This window comes from Caloenas nicobarica, chromosome 5, assembly GCF_036013445.1.
Source record: "Caloenas nicobarica isolate bCalNic1 chromosome 5, bCalNic1.hap1, whole genome shotgun sequence".
Lineage (NCBI taxonomy): Eukaryota > Metazoa > Chordata > Aves > Columbiformes > Columbidae > Caloenas > Caloenas nicobarica.
Window position 1 is genome coordinate 103,438 of NC_088249.1, and position 16,699 is coordinate 120,136.

At 42.6% G+C, this 16,699-nt stretch overlaps 2 protein-coding genes across 2 annotated transcripts in view; one reads left to right on the forward strand and one right to left on the reverse strand.

Moving 5' to 3' along the window:
• The window catches only part of FANCM (FA complementation group M), a 66,741-nt gene that overhangs the window by 5,131 nt on the left and 44,911 nt on the right, over nt 1–16,699 (forward strand). The window lies entirely within an intron of this gene.
• LOC135989479 (heme-binding protein 2-like) lies at nt 1,495–12,504 on the reverse strand. Its single transcript, XM_065636345.1, has 5 exons — nt 12,279–12,504; nt 8,200–8,291; nt 6,778–6,919; nt 5,360–5,543; nt 1,495–4,930 (listed from the first exon to the last, which is right to left on the reverse strand). The coding sequence occupies exons 1-5, from the start codon at nt 12,502–12,504 to the stop codon at nt 4,759–4,761; spliced, it is 816 nt and encodes a 271-aa protein (XP_065492417.1). The 3' UTR covers nt 1,495–4,758.

Below are 16,699 nucleotides of genomic sequence, written 5' to 3' on the forward strand. Positions count from 1 at the left end.
TGACTTTGCCTTTGGGTGTAAGGAAAATTTAAAAACATGGTTTCAACTAGAGCAGCTACTGTTTCACTTTGCACCAGTGACAGTTGCTACTTTGCAAAAACTTTAAAAGCTCTGATGGAAAATTTAAAATAGAATTAGTTTTCTCATCCTCTTTGAGGAGTCCTTGCAAAGTTGACGTGAGACGTAAACCGAGGGGTTCTGAATTTGGCTGAGTTTAGTGGTGTTAAGATGTTGAGAATGGCCATGCTCATGTTGTTCAGGTTATTGTCAGCCTTATGAAAACTGTGTATTGAGGGAAACATTCTCTGATTAAGAATATTCTTTAGAGCTTTAAGTCATCTGTAAATGTACTTAGTTCTCCTTGATTTTTTGGTATGTTTGGGTTTTTTGGGGGGGGGCGGGGGGTGCTGGAGGGTGTGTGTGTGATTCGGGTTTTTGGTTTGGTTTTTTTTGGTGTTTCCCCCTCACCTCTCAAGAGCTTTTTCCTTTTCTTTTTTACCAATAGGTAATGTTCAAATATAGGACAGATTAGCAGGAACCAGAACTGTTAGCCAGTTGATGATGACTTCATGGTCTAGTAGACAAATAGTGTTACATAAGATACCACTTTGAAAAGTTAAAAATGTATGCTATTTTTTGGGGAAGAGGCATAAAAAAATTAGGATTAAGTTAGTATTGATTGTTGGCCTCAGAGTATGTTTTTGGTTAAAGCTTAATGATTTTGGTGTAGTTTATGTGAAGACCATTGTTCCAATGAACTTATTCATTTATTTTCTAGATTGAATTAGATCAGCTGTATTCGAACCTGTAACCTGAGAGCGTATGTAAATGATGAAGTTAACTGATAAGCTAGCAAGAAATTTAAAGATAGGTTTGCATCACTACAGGTGCCTCTGAATGCTAGTATGTAGTGCAGGGATTTAATTTGAGGTGTTCCACCTGAGATTTAAGCTGAATTAAGCACAGGTTAGGCTAATGTGGTGTAATTGAGGAGTATAGACAAACTTTGACTAAATTGTGGCTTCAGTGGTTTCTATTTCCTTTCTTTGATCTGGTATTTGCATTTGTATTGCTACTGCTTTACTGAGAAGAGAGAGCTTGTAACAACACCGGGGGGTGAGGTACATGTTGCGTTATCCTTGGCCCTTGCCAAAACAATCAGTTGTGAAGTGTGTTCTGAACAGCCACAAGATTTAGGAAAGAACTCCAATACATATGTTCTCTACAGTTCGCTTCTGAAACCAGTGTGGGGTTTTTTTGAAAGTTATTTTAAGTTTTTTGGGTCTTGGAGTGACCATTTCAAATTTGGGGCTGAAGTGGCTGGTTTAAAATCATAATAGCAACTTGTGGCTTCTGCTGTTCCAATTCAAATAAAGACAGCAAGAGGACTCGTGTGTCTGTTAGAGAAACGAAAGCCAGGTGTATCTGCACAATAAAATCATCTTTAATGTTGACAAACAGTAAACAAGACAACATTTCAGTGAAAATGCAGGACAGTGTAAAACAGCGCAACATGACAATGCTGGAAAAATGGTGTTTAGATTTGTATACATACAGTAAGCAAGGCCCTGAGTATCACAATAGCTGGAATAAACTTTAGGCACTAATGCTTGTTTGAAAAATACACAGTATGCAGGACAACATTTCTCTCTTAAGGCTTCATCATTTAATCTTCCAAAAATATGGGTGAATTCTGTTTTTATTATTTCCTTTGACTAATGTAAATAGCTTCAAATTGAAAATGGAAATCCATTAATTAATGACTTACAAAGTAGAGCCACAGATGGATAAGAAAATATTCTGATCACAGGAGTTACATAATGAAGCTTGACATAATGTTTCCAAACTTTTTTCTGTGATGTATTTGACTAATAGTAACATTTCGTTGACATTCACTGGTATAACTATGAAGTAAACTTCATTGTGTGTCAGTGAAAAAACACAATTCTTTGTGCCCCTGCTTGTGGGGGCCATTTACAGAACGCGGTACAATGTTCCATTGCCATAAAGTGTATCTTCAAATGAGATTAATTGGTTCTTTGCCAGCAGCAGAAGCCATCTAATATAACTCAAAATAAATACTATCTTGGAATTCACAGTTTTACATAAAACAACACTGAACACATTGCTGCAGTGAGGACATCAGCACACTCAGATAAATACCTTATTTCTATATGTCAGTAACAATGTATCTATAACATACCCACTAGTAGCTGAGTCACAGCAGTATTTAGGGGAAGATTGCCTACGGAAAGACACATAAGATAGAGCAATGGCTTTTAGTATGTACAAATGAGTACTTTATGGTGAGAGGATTTAGCTGCTTCAAATAGCTATTTGACGTTTGTTGTGCCAAAGCATTAAAACAATTTCTATAACTGGCAAAAGCAATCGAATTGCAGAAAACTTCTTTGATTTGTCATAAAATCTTGTCAAAGGTGAAAATTGTTTTAATTTGCTCTTATAAAAATCCTGGAGGGTGGTGAGGGCAAAACAAAATCTGTTATTTAATGCCTACTTGGGCCTTCTACTCAACTCAGTTTAAAAAAAAAACACTTTTGATTGTTTTCCATTAATTTGTTAGCTTTCACTTTAAGACTGGCTGGCATTTCCAACAATGTGAGGAAATGTTAAAAATAAATAAAAAGGAATGTAAATAGAAAACAAACAGGAAACAATTCAACATATTGAAAAGGAAGGTTTCTTTTTTTTCCTCTCTCTATGAGCCTCCATCTTGAACAAATTGAGAGGAATAAAAGACAATCTTCATTGTCTTGTTCTATTAAATAAGAAAAACTTTGATGTGCATTTAAATTGGCACATCAGACAAAGTGGTCCCTAAGTGTGGCCACAGCTGGAACAAGCATTTGTACTGTCACCTGGCAAACCAGATTTGATAGTGTTCTGGCTGCAATAAGAGAGACCCCAAATGCAGAGTATTTTTTGAGATTCTACCCCTCCTCCATCAGTTTAAAATCCAATTAATTTGTGGCAATACAAATATCTGTGCTGGCCCAGTGCAGCATATCTGAACAGCCAGGCATGGCAGACAGCCAGCAGTAAGTGAGGACTGGGTTTGTTGGTTGGTTTGTTTTTTCCTATAAAGACTATTGGTTTGTTTGTGTTTAAACTAGGACTTTTTATTTCTCTCTTTTTTTTCTTTCTCCTTGCTGTCTCCCCAGGAATCTCTGCGGGCAGCAGCCACCAGAGAGCCCCTTGCTCACACGGAGCACGGTCAGCCGCTGCTCTCTGGTCCTGCTGCTCAGCAAGAGGTTTCAGGTTAAGCATAAAGTCAGTTTTGTGGAGGCCAGAGCCTTGTGGAACCAGGAGGCCTGAAGTTTGTGACACCTGTATGTTTATTCATCAGAAGTACCACACAAATCCATTTTGTTTGCCAATTAACTCTAAGCTGGCAGACACTGACTCTAGTTGCTGTTCCGTGTGTTATAACTGAGTAACACAAAAACTATTTAAAGCCTAAACCCTGTAATCAATACATAGTGCTAGTGATACACTTTATGAAATTTTTTATAAAAAGACATCTACTTCTATTCAGATTAAACTCTACCATCATATCTGTCTGGGGAGACATTAAGAAGTGATTTTTGAGAGCAAAACTGTTTGCTACCCCGATTCTAAAGTGCAGTAGGTGCTCGTTACCAAGTGCCGCTTGCAGGCTTTCTGATGCCTATAGAACTACATCAGCTAGTCTTTGGAACACAGCGTGCTGCACTAGCAGTTGTCTACTTCCAGAAATATCACATAGGTAAGGGTAAAAGAAACAAGCTGCAACAGGGAAAACTAGATACTAAGAAGAATTCTCACAGTGAGGGTGGTCAAAGAGTGGAACAGGACCCAGAGGGTTATGGGCTCCTCAGCTCTGGAGGTGCTCAAAATGACATTAATAGTGTGGTGCTGCTAGAAGAGCATAAAAAAGTACTGAAAAAATTACTTGCTTCAGTGTTTTAACCTTCAGCACAGTTAGAAGATGACAGTGTTCAGAAACCTGGAGAGTTAAGAACAACCACTTTCTCTTTGGGAATGGCAAATAGCATCATGGGATTACCATGAGCGTGGGACTAAGGTAACCTGGAACGTTTGCTGTCAAAACTTTAATGAGCATTAGGACTGTTCTGCCTTCTTGGTCTCTCCTCACAGTTAACAGTACTTTGGTTGAACGCTTTTTGAGGTACGCACTGAGAATCTCTGCGCTGCAAATGGTGACATGAACAGCAGTCAGCACTGGCCTAGTCTTACTCCTTGGTTTAAGCCCAGTGGTCTAAATCTGGTAGTTGTCTTCAGAAACGAAGACCAGAACGTTATTTTTCTGCATGTGTGAGGTGACGTTAACATGTGTCCCACCGCAAACCCCACCAGGGGTTCGTGTGGCTGGTGCAGCCCTGGGTGCCCGGAGCAGGGACCTGCCCCAGGACCGTCCCAAGCCATGGGCAGTCTAGAGGAGACAGCTCTGTCTCCCTTATCTTGGAAAAAAAGATAAGGTGAACTAACCTTTAAAGTGCTAAAAATCTCCATAAAAATTGTGTAAAAACTGTAAAAGTTGACATAGGAAAGTGTGTATTTTTCAGGTATTACCTCAGTTTGATTGTTAAGGTGGAGTGATTGCCTTGCTAATCTGGCTAAAAGCCACATTTCTAAAATCCCAGAGGGTTTGACATCTAGTCTGACATGATTCATGTGTAAGGTTCTGCCAGTAAATGAGAGCGGACTGTAGTGCTGGCCGAGCACCAGGAGCAGAGGCTACGGTCTCTGCAGGAACCAGATCTCGTTGTGGCGGTTGGCAGCAGCCGGGTTTGTGTAGCCTGCAATGATGAACGTATCCTGCAAATATAACTCGGGGCTCTCCAGAATTTCTGCCAACAGGTTTATTTCTCTCATTATAGAGTCTTCATTGGTGATTCCTCTGAAGCTCCTGTAACAATCAACTTCATATCAAGTTCTTTTTAAAATCCACAGTTTTTCAAGAGCCTAGAAAGGCCTCCTTCTAAACTATTTCATCGTGGTTCACAACTGATACTACCTGACTGTGATCTCCAATGCATAACAGGTTTTTTTTAAACATTTTTAGTGAAATGCCAGATGCTTTGTTCCCAGCTACAGAGAACAGTTTATGTTTTGAGATGCTATTGGATCTCACATCTACAGATGCATCACTTTCCCCAGGAGGCTGGTAACCATTATTTCCTGAATATCCCAGTCTCATAAAGCATGCAGCTTTTAACAGTTACCAAAAATCAAGTCTTACTGTTTGTTAGCTCTTAGAACTTAATTTAAAAGAGGTAACATGCCCAAATAGAAAACAGCATGTTTTTTACTAGAACAAAAGGAGAATGTTCCTCACCTACTATAAACGATGGTAGAAGGCCATTCTTCAATGACGATGTCGGAGTCAAAGGGATGAGGCGGCTCATCCTGCAGCATTTGGGGCAGGTAGTATGCGACTGTCACCGACTGCGTCATCTCCGAGTGGGCCTCGTTTGTATGGACTATGGTCACAATGGGTATGGTTATCCCCAGGTACAGGCCTGAGGAGACAGACAGCACTCTTAGAAAATACAAAAGCAGGTCTACACAGTGTGCTTGACTTCTGAATGCAAACCAAATAACGTAAAGTGAGTGCCACAGAGCAGAAGGAGTTTTATTACTAAAAGGAATTCAGTAGGAAGTTTTAGAAAATGAGATTGTGCATTTCAGGTGGAAGCAGCATTTTATTATGCCTTGTAGTTTGTGTGTGTGTATCTCAGAAACCTACATGTGCAAATATGTGTGCATGTCTAAAATGTGGTATTTGGTGAGCTCTCCTATCTTTGTGTAGGACAAGGAGTTTGGCTTAACTTCTTTCCCTGTTTATCATGTAAACCGACCTAGTGTCATGTTTTAAATATTTGGGACCAAAGAATGTAGGCAAGAGAAGGGAGCTGCATTGTGAGTTTGTTTGGGATTTGCTGATACCCAATACGCTGGTATATTTTTGCAATGGTATAGGAAAGGGTTGACTGTTCTGACTGTGTGGGTGGCAGTGGTGACAAGGAGTGGGAACTCGGCTCCTGCACATACTTTGAAAACACGACTGCGCTGTTCTAGAGCCAAAATTACTGTTAAACCATGTTAAAGTATTAAAAGAGTGAGGAAAGTGGGGAAAATACTCGATTAGGTAAAAGATTTCATGATCAATGTTTTTAGTTTCTTGAAAGATAAGGGTTGACTTGATTACAACATGTGCTATTACAGAACCAAACACTGGGCATTGCAATACTATTTAATCAACTGGAGAGTGGAAAAAAGAAGAGAACTGATGGCTGGAAGTTGAAACCAGATTAAATTGGATTGGGAACTAGGTGCACAAGGTATCAAAGACATGGTGGACTTGCCATTATTTTAAAGCACTTAGGTTAAAACTGGATTATCTTTCTGGAAAATATGCTTCAGCCACACATTTTTGGTGTCCATTCAGACATGCTCAAGTTGAGTATTGTGAACTAAAATGAAGGAAGCAAAACATTATGGTCTCTTTTGGTGTTATACTCTAAATAGGTTCTTGGAATAGGTGATTTCAGCACTGCTGTGAAAACTAAACCACTACGATTCTGTAGCAAAAGCCTACTTTATAGCTGAGAGCCTACAAAATAGGCAGTGTCAGTTCCCAGGCAGTGTTTGGGAAACGCTAATAAAAGCTAATAAAAGTATCTCCCCAATTAGGAGCAGCTAGTGCATAAATACAGTGTTTTGACTTTAACGTAGAATTGTGGTACCAATTACCTGAGGAATTCTGCTCACAAATGTACCTCATAAGCTTCATGAATCCAAGGCATATGCTCTGTTCATACTGTTTTTCTTTCATTTTTATACAAGCCCATTTGGCTTTTCCATACTGACGTTTTTCATAAAGGAGATCTCCAAGCTGCAAACACAGTAAGATAATAGTTTTGTAATTTAAATTAATCACCCAAACAAATAAAAGTCAAACGATATTTCAGTGCTTTACTTGTAGCGTAGAGAAATCAGCTTCTTTAGGTGTGTGACCAGAGAACAGCGAGCATGAGGAATGGTTTTTAAGTCTCAGTGTCAGCTATACCTGAAGCACATTCTGCTTAATTTTTAGTTCACACACGCTTCATTTTCAAGGTCCAAGCTGGCACATAATAAATAGACACCCCAACCAACGCAGCGTATGCATCTCACCTGAGTACAAGACTAGTTGCATGGTTTTTCAGCTGCTTGTGACATAATCTTGAAAGGAACGTGTGAGTTTTAATCCTTCCTCATATAAATCAAGAAGGGCTGTGCTGCTTATCTTGGATGAAAATTTGTTTCAAATGGCTTTTAGGTATTTTTCCTTTAAACTAAGGAACTGTCATCTTTTTGGACTTGCAGTATTAAACATTTAGTTGCAAATTACACTGAATAACCTTATTTTTTATGTGCAGTTATTACAGTAGCACTGAAAAATTGCTTTCAAACATTTAACTACAACAAAAATAGTCAGGAGTCCCAGACAGCTCAGATGAAGTATACTCAATCAAATTGTGATATTTATAAATTTGAATTGTATAGATCTAATGAAAAGAAATGCGACAAGAATTCCTCATACATGGTTAGTAAATATTTTCTTGATTTGTCATGTATTTAAGGTTAGACACCTGTTTGCACATTTCCTGACCTGTAAACAATCTGCTGGACATCAATTTCAATTTTTCATTACAGGATAGGATGGGTTTGATAAGACAGGTTTGCAAATTGCTGCTTTGTTTGATAATGACCCATAATACAAAAGTACAGGTTTGGTTTTAAATTGTTATTAATCTCTTTCAAGTATTCTCTGCTAAGGTTTTATTAACATGATTGTGTAAACAAGCAAATGCATTGATTTAAATGAAGAAAACAGGCATTTTATTTCAAATGCCAAACCATGAGGGTTTTTGTTAAATTAATTCTAAAAATGTCAAAGACTCTAATTCCTGGTCATCTTCTGACTTTCCTGATAGTTTCTACTTTACAAAAAGAAAAATTCACACATGCAAACCCAGTGAAATGTTAAAAATGAAATGTAGCTATCCAGTTATAATGTTTTGCACTTACAATGTTGAAAATCCTACATGGTTAAAATAGTTGTATAAAGCAGCATATTTTGGGAAGGTGGGCACGACTAGAGGTAAAAGCTTGGGTGGGAGGGAACGGTACCTTTTCCTTGCGCTGGATGAGGGTGAAGGGGATGGCCTGTCTCTCCTGGGGGCTGTTGTTTCTCGTCAGCTGCTGAATGGGCTCGGCCATGTCTGCAATCAGAGAACACAGTGCCGCTTGGAGCTGTAGAAACCACAATGAAATGGGGTTCATTCTACTGTCCCTTAGTTGGACTTCAGGGGCTTGGTGTTTGTAACAAGTGTAGGGAGGAGGAAAGTGTGCTCTTAAGTTCAAGAAATATAAGGTGAGGATACTTAAAATTGCTTAGTGTATACTTCACTGAAGAACTGTATCTTAAAAAGACTTGTTTGTTTAACAAAGAAATTAGAACAGATTTGTGTTAACAGAATTGCTTTCTGTCACATAGTACTTTTATGCATATGCTGTCTGGTTAGATACCAAGTACATTAGAGGAAAGGTTTTATTTCGGTTTGGAAGGGGCAGAAGACTGACTTAGAGTAAATATTAACTTTCTAGCAAAACTGAAATGTAACTTATATACGGGTGTGAGTAGCGCAAAGCAAGTTTCCGTGTTTGTCAGGTTGCATTGCACCTGCCAGAAACAGATAAGAGTGGTGCAATGTTCTCAAATGGTCATAGTCACCACAAAACATTGGTAAAGATGAAATGGAACATAACAACTTTATTTGGCTAACAGGGACACTGTGTGCTTTGCTCTTTAATTAATTGTCAGACTTCCCAGTCGAGCTCAAATGGATAGGAGGAGCAAATATATTTTAGTTGCATACGTAATACTAGCATATTCTAGTACTTCTGTTCTCCCGTAAGTTTGTAATTTAAATATGGCTGGATTAGGTGTATTTGGAACTATGGTTGCATTGACATCAGTTATAGCTGCAGTTCATAAATAAAGTTGATCCCTAACAGACAGGCTTAGAAACTCTGGATATAAGGTTAGCCTTAGGAATGGAAAGCCTCTTCCAAAAGAGCTAGTCCCTTGCCTTATGAAGTTGAAGAAATGTAGGCGTTTCTGTACTTTGATAGAGGATTGGAAACTTAATTTTTCTGTACAGTGTTTGAAAGCCTGGATGTGAATTTCTGCTATGCTGCCTCATGGTATCAATCAGACATGCAAGAAAAGGACTACAGCTTCACCTGAACCAACAGCCCTTCTCTTGGGTGTTTTAAGTGCCTTGAGTGGCAAAGGCAGGAGGATGGGGAAGAGAGTATCATCCACCCCTCAGAGAAGAGGAGACTTGAGGTGCAGGAGAATTAACTTGGCCTGGGTCACTTAGTAAATCTGTAGCTAAGCTGGGAATCAAACCTACATCTCCCGGCATCCAGTGCAGGGGATTTAGCTTTAAGACTATTTGGAATAGTATGATCCTTTTAATAAAGGGGAGAAGGCTACAGTTTAGTTAATTTTAAACACTTTTTTTAAAAAACATAACTGGGAAGCATTTAAAATGTAAGCAAGAACTGACATAAAATGTATGTCTTTGGAGGCAAAGAGAAAAATAAAAGCACATTAGACCTCAGCACTGAGTTTTCCATAGAGTACTCAAGAATTGGGAAACATTTTAGGACTCTAGAATTGTTAACTCTGTTTTTTATTCCTTTGTTGATAACTGTAGGGTTTTTTTCCTTCCTTATTAATGCACGGGGAAGCAGTTACAACTAATTAAGTCTTTTCAGGAGTCTTATTCTTCAGTTCATGAATCCATGTCTGTCAGGCATGACAGTATAATATATATTAGAAATATCTTAACCTGGCCAATACTTAAATTATACTGCCCAAAAGCTAGTGAGTTGCTTAATGTGTTGTCTGTCTGTCCAGGTTTGCACACCTGAACACTGGTGTGACAAAACAAGGTGAGATCGGTTGTAGCAGTGTGGCTGGGTAAGGTTTGGCTTAATTACAGTACAACATCATTATTACAGTTGCTACTATAGGTAGGTATTGTGAAAGAGGCAAATCTTTTCAAAGAGATTTAGATAAGGCACATTTGACAAGACTTGTGCATAGCAGCAAGATTGAGCAGTATTTAAATTGTTGTGTGTCTCAATTCGTGCCTGAGACCTGCTAGGAGTGTCAGTGAGGTGCGATGTACTCGTGAGCTGCACCCTTCAATAATGCACGTGGCCACAGAGCTTGGTGATTCGAGAGGAGAGGCAGCCGCCTTTGTAGTGCTGGGAACCAACACCTGCATGAAACCAACCCTTGGAGACACCAACTGGAGAACAGCGCTGGGAGGGGCTGTGAGCAGCACCTTGGGAGCGTGCTTCTTAGTGGATGTTCTTATACTGAAATTAGAATTGAGAAATTGAAAAGTAGCTGTTGTAGCATGTTTTCTGTGTCTACTGGGAGTAGATAAAATGGAGTTTTCAAGCCAAGAAAGTTAGATTATACCTTCCTGCACCTTTAATTTTCTTTTCCCTTTTCGTTGCAAGGTTTGTTGTTGCAGGCCAGTTGGTCTGTAGGATTAAGATCTCATTAACAGTGGTAAATTGGTGTGCACAGACACCAGGCTGGCAGTCAAGAGTCAGCCAAGTAAAGCTCCTGTATTTTCTTACGTGGCGATTTCAGTGAGAGCAGCTGCTCGACAGGGCACAGCAGTCAAAAGGGGGATCCTCGCCCTATGGCCAGGGAGGGTTTCTCCTCCCAGAGAGTCACCTGCAGTTCCTCCCCATGTTCCCCGAGGCTCCAGAGTGCTTAAGCTGACTGGATAGTAGCAACAGATATTAATGGTTAAGTTGGTCTTTGAATGTAAACTAATCTGGCAAATTCTCTTAGGCTGCTCTAGCAGAGATGTGGTCTGTCTCGGCACACAGCCCTGGACAGTATCTGAGGAAAACTCTTCTATTTAGATTTTTGTAACATTTGCTTAGCATTGCAAAGTAAACCTTTTGTAATACAGTAACTAAACTGTGGTAAAATACTACTTTTGACATATTTCCTAGGCTTAATATCCTGCCTAATAAATCTTAGTGAAAGAGGGCATTGAAATTCCCATGTATCGGAGTACCAGGTAATTTCATGGGAAGGAATCTTGTTTTCTGCTACACAAAGCTATTCTTGAGGATCTTAGAAAGATAAGATGAGACTCCTAGGTGTGACTGGAAAAGGAGCTTGTACCTTTTGCTATGTTGGAATATAGAGAACGTTTTGCAATAACAGTTTTGTTTTGGTGTAGTGTCCAGTGCTGTGGTGTTCAAGGCTTTGCTGCTGGCCATCCTCTTAAAGGGGATTTATGTGAACAGTGGTGATGCTAACAATATCTGCAGATGAGTTAAAGTTTTTGAATCACCTGTTTATAGTTACTCTCTGCTGCTTGTTATGAGTTACCTGACTTGGTACAGTGTTTCAAATTATTCATTCTTTCTTAAAACTGAAAGTAAACAATTTCTTCATGTGATAAGCCTGGGGGGCATGCTGTCAAAAAGCAAATTCGATCCTTTTACTTGTTTATCCTGTGCCATCTTTCACTTCAGCCATCTTTCTCTAAAGAAGTAACCTGTTGAATAGCTACAGTGAGGGGAGATTCTTAAGACAAATGCTTTTGCAGGTAGTGAAATTTAATATCAAGACTGAAAACTCGCATCAGTCCTTTTTAGTATAAACAGGTCCATCCACTACTACTACAGCTGCTTCCCTAAGTTGGAAAAACCTTGTGATTCGCCCCGTGCGAAGCTTTAGCTCGCACTGTGTGCCAGAAGCGTTCATTGCGATAGCCCTTGCTGTACCCTCACGGGACAGCCGGCCTGGGGGTACCGGGGGGCCCGGGCTCTCCCGGCCCCGTCCCACCCTGTCCCGAGGGGACAGCTGGTGCCAGCCCCGGGGCAGGCTCTCCGGAGCAGGGACAGGTTTGCAGATGCCAACCCCTCGCCGTGGCACCGCTCCGGTCCCCGCGGGGAGCCCGTCACCGGCACCGCGCACGGGGCTGCCGAGAGGGACCCCCTGCCGCTGAAGGTCAGGAATAACCGGGAAGGTTACGGGACCGGCCGGTAAGCTCGGAAATACCGCCTCCCTAATCCCCCCAAAGGCCAGCGGGCTGCTTTGGGCGAAAGCGGCTTAGCCCTGGCCGAGCGCTGCCGCCCGCGGTCCCGCCGGCTCTTACCCCGGGGCACGTCCACCTGGTGCCCCCTGCCCACGCTCTGCCAGTAGCTCAGCAGCCGCTCCTGCTCCTCGTCTTCCATGCGCTCGGCCTCCTCCTCCAGGCTGCTGCCGTTGCTGTGGTACGCGGAGTCCGGGCTCTCCTCCGCCATCCCGTCCAGGTCCTCCAGCGTGATCATGGCCGGACCGCCCGGCTCCGCGCCGCCCATGCGGCAGCCGCCCGTCTCCATCGCGCCGAGCCGAGCTGAACCGAGCCGGGGAGCGGGCTGGAAGCGCTGCCGCCGCCGCGCCGCTTTATCAAGGGCTCGCCCGGCCCAGGGATTGAGGGCGGGGAGGCGAGCGCTGGCACACGCGGGGGCGGCCCCCGCCTCTGCCCGCCCGCGCCGGGGCAGGGCCGGGAGGGAGGAGAGCCGGCTCCGCTCCGCGCTCCCCGACCCCCGCTCCGCGCTCCCCGACCCCCGCTCCCCGCTCCGCGCTCCCCCCTGCGCCCTGCGAGGCAGAGCCAGCAGAGATGGGCTCCGCCAAGGCACCGCTCACTCCGCTAGCAATTCGGGTGCTCTGTAGCTTCGCCTGGTGCTGTAGGATCCAAGCAGTATAGATCTTAAAGGAGTTTGTGTTTCGTGTGTTTTTTTTTCTCTATCAACTCATGTTCTCTTTCCTGCCTGTTCTCTACAGTTTTTTTCCCATGTCCTGTTAGTCCTTCTTTATTGTGACTTCTTCTATATTTGAAAACCGTGGTTGACAGACAGATCTATGATTTTATTCAGGAGTAATTCTGAACTGGCTCAGGTTAGAAGTGCAAAAGCTGTGGGTTATTTTGTTGTTGAAAAGTCCAGTTTAGGTAGTTGACAGCTGCCTAATTTTGCTGTTGCCCAGGCAAGCCTTTCTGAGGAAGAGGTTGGGGATGGCTACGACAACTAAAGCAGAATCTGAATTTGAACTGGTGGTCTGTGTGGAGCATGTGGTTCTTTTGTAGTTGTCTTTCATCCCAACTTTAAATTTGATGTGAACTAAGTGGTTTTTTGCACAGGCAGGAAAGGGAAACCTGTGGGCTTTTAGAATTCTAGAGTAATAGGAAAACAGTCCTGTGCCGTGCACTGTTGAGACACATGCAGGAGACCAAAGGCTGGGGATGTAACTGTTGACTGTGATGTGTGTGATATGATGCTTAATCTCCCACCCCACCCCGCTGTTTCTTTTGTTGTTGTTCATGCTCAGCTTTGGTTTCCTAGTCCCAGGGGCTGCTCTTGTGTGACAATGAAGTATTAATTGCCTTAGAAGCCAGAGATGTGCAAGTCCGGCGAGGCACTGACGCTCCAGACTGAAATCCTGCTGTTCCTATCGCGTGTTCTCCTGCCAGCCCAAGCTGACCAGCCAAGCACTGGTGTTTCTTGGAGAACTGCAGAGGGAGGAACAGCTGCCAGTGGGAGTGTCCTGAGAGATCTGTTCTTTCCTAGGGACTGCAGCACATGGGGTTTTTTGCAGAGAAGTGGAAGGCACGGGTTGCAGTAAGTGAAGCAGGTCGTTCCACGGTGGGGATGTTTGGCCTCAGCTGTGGGCAGTGTCAGCACCACAGGCTCTGCTTCATCTGAAACTCACCCAGAAGGCAAATCCTCGACACATGCTGCTGCTGATGTTTGCTTAAGTGTTTGGTTGTCTGATGATTTGATTTCTTGCTGCCTAGAGTACAGACTCACAAGATGCACTGCAAACATGCTGTGGTGGATGGTATTTTCTGGCAGTAACCTGATTTTTACCTGTTAGAACTTGCTTTTTGCAGCAGCTACGTTACTGCGAGTAGGTACCTTGAAGTAAAGCACAATGTGAATTGCTCCACGTCACAATTAGCGTCTAATTACACTTTAGTGCAGTGCAAACGCTGACTTCGGTTTTGAGGGTAAGGAATTTTCGATGTAATTTTGGAAGTTGGATTATTCCCACCAAGTGAGGGCATCCTGGCTCTTGGAGATTTCTTCCTGGAAACCCTCGTTCTTGAGATGACTTTGTGAGGCAATGTGTAGAAGCTCTTCCTCTGCCTATCCTGCATAAATAATTCTGACAGTTTCTCACAGAAAACAGTCCCAACTCCTTTGTTCAAGCATTAATAATGATAATGAGTAGTTGCTTAAATGAAATTGTTTCTGTTTAGAGGATTGCGAAGCATTGTTGCTGGACATGGGGAAAAAAACAAACCAAAACAACAACAAAACCAAACAAAACACAAACCGAAACAACAGAACAAACAAAAAACTAGAAAAGTTGTCTAAAATCAGAGCTAAATTTCTCTATTTGTGAGAAATGTCGGTGGGTATTGATCGTTACCTGTGAGAAAGAGACTGGTAGGAGTTTAAGATCCTATTTTAAAGATCCAGCTGCATAAATTCCTGTGTGTGCTTTGTGATCTGCTTAGTAATTACATACAAAGCGCTACATTTGCTGGTGTTCTGAGGATGTGTCAGGGTCTGTGCCTGGACGCTGCTGTCAGCTGAGATAATAGAGTCACTGGTTGTTGCTAGAGTTGAACAAAGCTGATTTTTGTTGTATTTGGGGTTTTCCCCCGACTTGTTAATTTGGTGTATGACTGCTGGCTAATAAATAGCCACTCTTGAGATAAATGGTTTTGGTAGCACTGTATTCCTGGTGCTTTCCTGACAGGTTATATCTCAGAATATAACAGAAAAACAAATATTCAGCCTTGCAAATTGAGGATATGAAATATCCTCAGCAGCTGTTTCTTTCTGCCCCGTGGCAAAGGGGTGACGTTTACTCTCACCAAATGGCAGATTGGTACAGAAAAGCCACTTGTTTCTTATAACTTCTCAGTGGAATTAATGGAAAAGTAAAAACTGTGGGCTTTTTTCTTTTTTTGTAAATTCTAAGAAATGAAAAATGCTGTAACAGGAGAAAACCAAGATGTTAGAAAAGGACAAACTCTTGTATCTTTCTTATGAATAGCAGCTTCAATGTGTAAGAGATCCCTGGGGAGCGGGAAGGCTGTCAAGTGTCTGAATGAGTTAATGTAGACTTGACAAGAGGACTTCCAGAGGTGCCAAGATCGTTACTGGGTTGATCGGTATTGGCTTTGGAGAATTATAAGATCAGCTTAAAAACACTGTACCCTGCTGTGTCCCTGCTGCTGTAGTTTCATTATTGGAAAGGTAAGAAAATGTCAGTAGAAAGCTTACACAACATAGCACTTTTCTGCCTCTTGTTTAGCATTTGTTTGTCATGACTTGCATGTTCTACAGGGAGAATAACTAAAACTGAGCTCTGATTGTGGCTCTAAATGCCATTCCCAGTGCCTTCCCTGTCATAAACCCACATTTTTTTTTCTATTAATAATTGTCCTCTTTCCTTTCTTTGAGGTACTGTACTATGATTTGAGAGGCTTCTTCAAATGTGCCAATGAACTCTTATCGCTCTTATGTATTGTGTGTGCCTGGGAAGTTTCTTTCCCATCAGTGCCAGGGTGTTTGTGAGCTGCCCTCGCTCCTGCGCCGCGGGGCCGGTTCTGGCGTCACCGGGACCTTCGGCTTGTATGGAGGCTCAGCACTGGCTCAGCCTGGACTTCCCGTTGGCAGAGACTGAACGTGGAAGTGACTTTCAGGAATACTCGGTTATTGCACTTACACTTGCCAAGGCAGCACACTTTGTGAAGCCCAAACCTCTCTAGTTTCAGTCCTAAAGCAAAGCAATGAATGCTCTAGATCTTCACTGAACCTTCAGTGGGGCTGCTCCTCCCTGGAGCTGTGCAAGGCCCTGAGTGCTCTCATGCTTCCTGCAAAATCTGTTTGCTATCACAGAAAGTTAGGGATTGGAAGGGACCTCGAAAGATCATCTAGTCCAATGCCCCTGCCAGGGCAGGAACACCCAGGTGAGGTTACACAGGAAGGCGTCCAGGCGGGTTTTGAATGTCTCCAGAGAAGAAGACCACAACCTTCCTGGGCAGCCTGTTCCAGTGTTCTGTCACCCTCACTGAGAAGTTGTTTCTTCTCAAATTTAAGTGGAACCTCTTGTGTTCCAGCTTGAACCCATTACCCCTTGTCTTACTGTTGGTTGTCACCGAGAAGAGCCTGGCTCCATCCTCGTGACACCCACCCTTTATATATTTATAAACATTGATGAGGTCACCCCTCAGTCTCCTCTTCTCCAAGCTCAAGAGCCCCAGCTCCTCAGCCTTTCCTCATAAGGGAGATGCTCCACTCCCTAAATCATCTTTGTGGCCCTGCGCTGGACTCTCTCCAGCAGTTCCCTGTCCTTCTGGAATTGAGGGGCCCAGAACTGGACACAATATTCCAGATGAGGTCTCACCAGGGCAGAGTAGAGGGGAAGCAGAACCTCTCTTGACCTACTAACCACCCCCCTTCTAATACACCCCAGGATGCCATTGGCCTTCTTGGCCACAAGGGCCCAGTGCTGGCTCAT